Source organism: Antennarius striatus, chromosome 17 (assembly GCF_040054535.1).
Source record: "Antennarius striatus isolate MH-2024 chromosome 17, ASM4005453v1, whole genome shotgun sequence".
NCBI lineage: Eukaryota > Metazoa > Chordata > Actinopteri > Lophiiformes > Antennariidae > Antennarius > Antennarius striatus.
In genome coordinates, this window is record NC_090792.1 from 18,447,891 (window position 1) to 18,456,144 (window position 8,254).

General features: G+C 45.9%; 1 protein-coding gene across 1 annotated transcript; it reads right to left on the reverse strand.

Moving 5' to 3' along the window:
• Positions 1 to 3,240: 3,240 nt before the first annotated feature.
• zfp36l1a (zinc finger protein 36, C3H type-like 1a) lies at positions 3,241 to 7,904 on the reverse strand. Its single transcript, XM_068339194.1, has 2 exons — positions 7,722 to 7,904; positions 3,241 to 6,427 (listed from the first exon to the last, which is right to left on the reverse strand). Exons 1-2 carry the CDS (start codon positions 7,770 to 7,772, stop codon positions 5,342 to 5,344), a joined length of 1,137 nt encoding a protein of 378 aa, XP_068195295.1. The 5' UTR covers positions 7,773 to 7,904; the 3' UTR covers positions 3,241 to 5,341.
• Positions 7,905 to 8,254: the final 350 nt, after the last annotated feature.

Here is an 8,254-nt window from a genome sequence, read left to right on the forward strand (position 1 = left end):
GATAAAACCTTCATTTATTGCAGGAAATGTGACACATAGGACTAAAACCAGAGCTCCCCTAGCCCTAAAGGTAATCAGATTACAATCCAGAAATCTGTAGGAAGGAGTTTGATGCCCTGTGGCACCAGGAAAATATTTTTATTTCAAATTTCATGAAAATTTTCATCTAATATGGTTTTCAAGATGTGTCACCAACTCCTACTAAATGGAACGCTGCCCTCGATCGAGGATGGAATTCAGTCGGTAGAATCTCGAAGCCCCTGGGATAAAACAATTTGGAAGGTGTAGCCGTGACGACGAAGCTAAAATAATGTTTCACACTGAAACAGGAAGTTCCAGTCTGCAGAGCTCAAGAAATCAGTAGTTGGTTACAGTGGTAGCGCCACCTGCTGGCAGGAGGACCAATGTGTGTGTTCTACTTTCTCGTGGTAGAAACGCTCGTCGGGTCGCTCTGCAGGTCAAACTGGACCAAAACAGGCGTGTTTATTTACCTTCCCATGAGGGTTTGAATCAGATATGTGTGAACAGTCACACCAGAATTCATGTGGTTTCTTCACATCGCCGCTACGCCAGGATCCCCGTTCACACCGATCCAGATCGCAAACAAACAAACACGAATGTGAACCAACCAGATTTGATTCGGATCAGTTTCAATCACTATGTGTGTAGTCGGGTTGCTGTTATTTAGCGAATGCCTAGAAGCAGTTTTTGCTAAGTTGTATGCAAGGCTAATTTTAATGACAGATCGTTCCTCCCACCTTTACGATCACCTGACGCGCCGCGTGGCGTTAGCCGTGCGCTCATGCAGCGCCGTGGCGCCGCCGCCGCTCTCAGCTGTGAGCGCAGATAAGAAAAATGGCACAGTTAGCACATCCATCGCTGTTTGCTCACCTCTTTCTCAAACAAAGAGGTGAACCTGCCTCTGATAGCACAATTACACAGCGTACACGCCGCCGCATGCTGTTGCTCAACCGTGCAGGTCAAAGGTGAACGGAGATACTGCAAGTAAAACTACACACCTGCTTCATGGCGCTGAGCAGGAAGCGGTGAATGAACGGCGGCCTGGATCGGCGTCGCACAACTGTTTCCACCTCGGTAACTCAATCGTGGAAGTTTTTGTGTTTTTTTTATACCAGATATCAAAGAGGCAGGCGACCCCCGCCCTCGCACCACCAGCTACTGGAGGCTCAGAAACCCACTTCCTGGTGCACAAGGTGCTTCGACACAACCACACAAACAGGAAATGGGTTCTTTCATGTCCCTTCAGAGCGCAGACACTTCAAGTTCTGAGAGGGAGGTGTAAAAGTCACCTGTTCCAGCGCGACAAACCCGTCCTCACGCTTCACTTCTAACGTCAGAAAAACACCGTGAGTGTGAGCATCCTTTGTAGTTTAAAGTTGTAAACCCTCAGTAGGACTAAAGTGACACCGAATCCACCAATCACAGCCCTCAGAAGTCTTTTTTTTTTTTTTAAATCTTGTTGCCAGGTGGAAGTTGTTCGACGTCTGAATGTTGACACGTTTGTAAGGAAGTGATATAAAAGTCTTGAAGTAAAAAAAAGATGAGGAAACAAATTTAAAGTTCTTATCTCCTCGCCTTGATGTCGACAGACAGGAAGTTAGGGGCTTCGTGGGTCGACGGACGCTTCTGGAGCTTCTCAGTAGAACGGTGACGATGTTCTAGAGTCTCTTAGGCCGTTTCCGTGACGACCGTTTCGCCAAAAAAAAAAAAAAACAACTTCCATCAGTATAGATAAAAACTGCATTTCACCTCTGCTTGTTGTTGTTGTTGTTGTTGTTATCAGAGATCTGTCGTCCCCATGACAACCACAGCGATCTGGCTTCATTTGCCTGCGCAGATGCAGTGTTTGCTCGCACAACTAAAACACGCGTTTGTTGTCGATCACATGACTTCTTGTTGGGTTTAGTAGTTTGCACACGCGTCTATTATGGGATGTCGATGCTGATGTGGGTGAGTGAAGCGACTGAGGGCCCGTGATGAAGTGAAGGAGACAAGGATCCAGTCGGGCCTCCACGGGTCAGCACCCGACGCTCTATGGAGGGGGAGGGGGGGTGGAAGGAAGGGATGGACGGTGTGTGTGTGTGTGTGTGTCTGTGTTTGTGTGTGTGGTTGGGGAGGGGTGGGGGGTGTCCCTGTTCTGGCTCATCTTTGCAATCTGAGAGAATATAAACAGGGACAGACGGAAGTGTTCAGGCAGCAAGCAAAAGCAGAGGCGGTGAGGTGGCTGGCGGTGGTGGGGGGGGTGGGGGCAGTCTACACCCCCATGTTTGTGAAATCAAATGCTTCTTATCTCCAGATGTAAAAATATAACCCCATCACTGTTTATCCCAGGCTTACCAGGAATATCCTCACACTCATCGATCAGTTTACTCGTAACCCCAGGACCATTGATCAGCTGATAACCCCCCACCAAAGGCCTCGTTTTATTCTAGGAAGCCTAATGGTTACAGCCTCCCTGTCAACAGTGGAGTCTTTGCATAACGGCTCAATAAAAGTTTGATCATCTGCAGGTCAATACCCCGGCTGCTTGCTTCACCAATCAACTTCCAGCAGAGGGAAACTCCCTTCGGTTCAAACCGGTCGCTTTATTCACGACGCAGGAATCATGTTTTTAGTTTGCATCCAGAATGAACTATTACTTTTTATTTGTGATGCACACACACACACACACACACACACACACACACACACACACACACACACACACATAGGCAAGACAGGAAAACTTCAAAAATGTGATAACCATCAAGTTTGACGTTATGATGGCCTGAATTACGTTCGCATTTCCCGTTTTTTTTTTCTTTCTTTAAATGTTTGGGAATCATGACTCAGTCTGTCGGCTGTGGTCTCCCGACGTTTGTAGCCTCAAGTTGTTTACATTCTTCCAAATTTCCTTATTAATTAAAATATTCCCGAATTAGCCATTATCATTCCATGTGTGCAGTGGAGCCATTGAGTTACACATAGCTATAATTATTTCACTGTAACAGAGAGGAAAATGCTAAAATGTGAGTTTTCTAAAGGAAGTTTGGCAGCTTTGAGGAACATCTGATGTTCTTTTCATGATTGTGTTTTGACATTTAATTCTAGACAATGTAAAATATTCACATTGAATGGGGTCTGTCCTCATTTGACGGTTTAAACACCACATTGAGGACATGTTGGATCATTAGGTGTGATTCATGCAACATGCTTTGAGAGCAATAACTTTAGCACACATTTGAACTTTTCAAAAAATACGGGGTTTATTGACTTAACTGCTTACTTACAAAAGAGAAAAAAAAACACAGAAATTACTGTAGTGAAAAAAAAAACATGGCTGAAAAAATACATTCAACTGTTTTTTACTTTCTTTGTGTCAAAATCTGTTCACCTCTTCAAAAAAAAAAAAAAAAAAAAACATGTGAAGGAAACACCCTACACTTAAAAATAATTAACAATCGTCCTCCATTATCAAATATAAAAGGCAGAGAAGGCCTTAGCTACCTGGAATGTACTGATGAGGCACTTTTCAAAAGACGGTCGGTCGAGAGGGAAGTGCATCACAACGTCCAATCAAATTAAAACAGAACTTTCCCATTTGGTCACAGCTATTGCTTGAAGAACAGACTGGGCAAGAACATTACTGACAAGAAAAACCAGTCTGGAACCAGTGACGCGAGAGGTCGCCCCGTTACTTCCATCAACCCAAAAAGAGCTGGATGCACCAAAAACAGTCGGATGCTGTTACCGTCGGATTCACGAGAAGAGGAGACGTCAAGGAAGGAATACAAGCAAAATCTACTTTAGATGGAATTGCAGTCCGATAAAAGGGAAAAAAAAATAGTACAATAAATAATCAAAACGCAAAACATCTTTTTTTGCATTTTTTTTTTAAATTAAGTTTCATTTTGACAAAGTGTAGATGCAGAACAAAAGTCATTGAAGTACAATATATTAACTGTGGAAAAAAAGGAAAAAACGGACAAAAAAAAAAAAACGTCTTCACAATCTTTAGATTAATATGGAAGATCATAATTTAACATAAAAGAAAATATATTCTATTGTTCATTATCCAGATAAATACAAAACAAAATTAACAAAAAAATGCATATGATCACCAATAAATATGTTCTGATAAGTTAAATAAGCAGTGACAAGCAAACCTTCTGTCTGGAAAGTTTTTTTTCAAACAATAATAACCGTAATAATAACATTAATAAAAAATAATTATCAAATAAAGAGAGCAAAAAAAAAAAGGGATGTAATGAGTGCTCCTTGGAGCAAGTGGGTGGTGGTGGTGGTGGGGGGTTTAAGTAAAATATGTTGGAGATCTGATCTTGTCAAGTCGCACCATGGGAACGCTGGAATTCCCCGAATCGTGGAGGGTTGGAAGGGGTGGGGGGTGGGATTGAGAGGCGGGGCAGTTTTACAGGTTTAATGATCAGTTTGTTATCGAGGCTTCCTTCCCAAAAAAACAAAAAAAACTATAAAGAGCCAGTGACCAGCAACAGGAGGAGAAGAAACTCGGGGGGGGGGGGGGGGGACCAACTTCCAGTTCAAAGTCCTTCCTGCAGACTCACCCAGTCCACAATTACATAAGACGGGGCTGGAGGAGAACCGTGATGGAGGGAGGGGCAAATGAGAAGAAAACAGTAGTCCATTCACCCTAAACACATGCAGAAACCGCCCCAGGCACTTTTCTTTATTTTATTTTTTTTAAAAACTATTCATATCTTTTCAGGGTCTTTTATTTTTTCTTTTTTTTTTGTTTTTAGTCTTGACTCAAGTCTGTAAAAAAAAAAAAAACGGCTGCGGTACACCTACAGTTAGTGAGCACCCTCTAGCTAGCTCAGGGGAAGTGGTATTGTCAGGGAGGGTGGGGTGGGGTGGGTCGACAGGGATGTGGGGGCTAGTGCAACCCCTTTTTCCAAGGCCACTTGTGCTGCTACACATTCGAGAACAAATGAAGAGAAAAACGGGGGAGAAAAAACAAAACAAAAACAAGTGGCACCTGGCAAAAAACAGTCAATTCTTGTTCTCATGATTTTCAAGTTCCTCTCCATTTCTTTTTTTTGTGTTTTTTTTTGTGTTTTGTTTTTTTTGGCACTATGACACATGGCAGGGGCACGATTAAAAAGTCGCTCGATTGACAAGGATGAAATGATTTTTTTTTTGTGTTCCCTTAAAGTCGACTACATCCTTACAACGCTAACTAACACGGTGTCTTGATGGGAGGGGATTTGGGGGAGGAGGAGGGTGGAGGTAGAGGGGAGTGCCGTGTTCTCTTGTGTGTCAAAGTCACTGGGGGTGGGATGGGGGGGGGGTTGGTTGGTGCAGTCTAATCGTCAGAGATGGAGAGGCGGCTGAAGATGGGGAGGCGGCGAGTGGTGTCCAGCGTTGGGGACTCTGAGCCGCTCAGGCTACCGCCGGAGCTGCTCTGGTAGCCCTCCTGGTCCGACAGCGAGTCGGGGGGGCTGGATGGAGACTCGAACATGTGTGGCGACTCCAACATGGGCCTGAAATAGTAAGGTGTGCTGGTGGGAGATGGCGGCGCGGGGGCGTTGGGCTCCGTGCCTACAGGGCCAGCGTTGAGGCTGGGCACGAACAGGTTGGCCAGCTCCTGGCTGGAGTAGGTGAAAGGGTTACTGCTGGGCCAGTCGGGGACCTCGTCGGGGAAGAACATGGGCGGGGGGGTGACGGAGGTGGGGCTGTCTCTCAGCCCGGCCGAGCTGGAGAACCCGGCGAAGCTGTAGCTGTGCTGCAGCCGAGGCCTCTCCATCTTGTTGGAGGAGTTGAGCGGGGAGGTCTGCTGCGGGGGTCCGCGGCGCTCCTCGGCGTTGTGGATGAAATGACAGCGGGGGCCGTACGGGCAGAATCCGATGGTGTGGAATGTGCGGCACAGCTCCGTTTTGTATTTGGGATGGCGGCTCAGGCTGCGCAGTTCGTGGATCCCGTGAGCAAACTGGCATTTGTCGCCGTACTTGCAGGAGCCGTTCTCCTCGAAGGGCCTGCACAGCTCCGTCTTGTAGCGGCTGGAGTTCACCTGGCTGCTGCTGCCGCCGCCCCCGCTGGTGGGGCTGGCGGGGCCCAGGCACTTGTTGAGGAGCCTCTCGCCGGTTTCGGAGAAGGAGCGATCCCGCAAGCGGTTCTCCTTGTTGTTGCTGGCATTGCCAACCCCTGAGATGAGTGAGGAGTGGTCCGCTGCCTTCAGGCTGTTCAGGAACTGGTTCTGGCTGAACTTTGTGCTGCTGACGGAGTGCCGCCGCTGGTACACGCCCCCCACGGAGGGAGAGCCCACCGCCTTCCTGTCCAGCAGGGCTCCGGTGGGGCTGGAGATGGGCACGTTGGTGCCAGTGCAAGGGACAGACATGGGATGAGGAGCACCCAGGTTGTTGTTGTTGTTGTAGCCGAGAAGTTTGTTGTTCTGCAGAGGAAATCAAGAAAACACACGTCAGGGGGGGGGGGTTAAAAAAAAAAAAAAAAGGGGGGCTGAAAAAGCCTCGTCCTGCATGACTGTTGTTTTTTTGGCCTCGACCACATGAGCGGATACAGGCCTATAGAGCAGCAGCTGGTTTGGCGAGTTGCCCTGGAGAGGAATGTGTGCCTGTTTAGTAAATGGGAGCTTCAGCACATGAGGCCACTAGCTGCATCATTTAAAAAGCACTGAATAACAATGATCTGCTTCTCAATACAGCCGTAAAAAGCAGAGGAAACGACCTGTTTAGTTCTTTACAGGAGCACAAAACCTGTCAGACAGGAAAAAGGGCAACAAAAAAAAAAAAAAAAAAGAGGGGGCAAAAATTTGAAATTTTTAAAACTGTTTTGCAAAGCAGTGACAATAACTGACCGGACAGCAGTGAAATAAAATAAGAAAAAAATAATTCAAATAGTTCATCCCTAAAATCAAATGTAAACACAGGTTAAAATTAGAAAAACGGGAGGGAAGAGCAGGTCAAGTCTGGTCAATGATTAGCGAGCATGTGGCTGCATTGTGACAGGAATTAAAAGTGGCGCAAAACTGCCCTCATTTATTTACAGACAGGCAGAAACGCTGCGGTCAATACCGATAAACTCCTAGTTAGAGGATATCTCCGATCACCCGATCGATTTGATTGGCTGGGCTGGAGATATAGATGGTCAATCATGTGCAAATCGATTGATAAAAAGCGGGTAAATGTCTATTCCGAGACGTTCTTTTGCAAAAAAAAAACTAACAATGTAACTGTAATGAACACAACTAGATCGAATCCAATAGTTAATGACATGTAAATCAGAAAAATAACTCGATTGATCAATATTGTACTGTATTCCCGATTTCCGACGTTTCGTGAACGCAGCGCCGCTGCAGCTAACGGTCGTTAGCTGGTGAAACTATAAAAGTTAAGCTAGCTGATGTGGGCGCGTGCTCCATTAAAAGTTCTCATTTAAACAACTGTTGCGTTCAAGTTCCTCCCGCCACGCAGGAACTCCTTCTAGTCACCGAATAGAACCGGACGCAACCCACTTTGAGGAAGGGAAGGAGAGGGAAAGAGAGAGAGAGAGAGGTGGTGGTGGGTGGGTGGGGGTAAAACAAATCAAAACAGCCGAACAAAAGCAGCCTCGAGACGGGCGCGTCACGGCGGAGGCCCCGCGGGCTCCTCATTCCTCCACAGCGGGCTAACTGAGCTGCGTGCTAACTGGCTAACGACAACCCGGGGAGAAACTTTTTTCTTTGGTACCTTGTTCATGACTTCGAAGTCGAAGAAAGGCGACACCACGGCTGTGGTCATCTCTGCAGCGAACTCAAAAGGTAAAAAAAAAAAAAAAGCTTGTTAAGAAAAGTTGGTCTGCTGAGTTTTGCGGCTCCTCCCGTGTATTTTTTGACCCAGCAGAACTCCCCCTCTGCCCCACACCAGCCCCGACATTTGCTTTATAATCCCGGGCAGGAGGAGCCTCCAGCCGCTGGGCGTCAACTTTCTGCGCTCTTTTTTTTTTCTTTTTTTTTCTTCTTCTTCTTCTCTTCCTCTTGTGCGGAACAAACATGTGGAGTTCTTCAGCTTGTTAGACAAGAACACACTAAAAAACAGAAAGAGTTGTAATGTTATGTTTATTTACCTTGTTTAGATTATGTTTAAACCCCCCCCCAAAAAAATAAATAAAATAAATAAATAAATAAAACCACTTTTAGTGCTTTTTTAAACTTTTTTTTTTCCTTCCCCCATTGAAAGTTTGACACATTTTGGAGTTGTTTACTTGGAGACGATGCTCCATT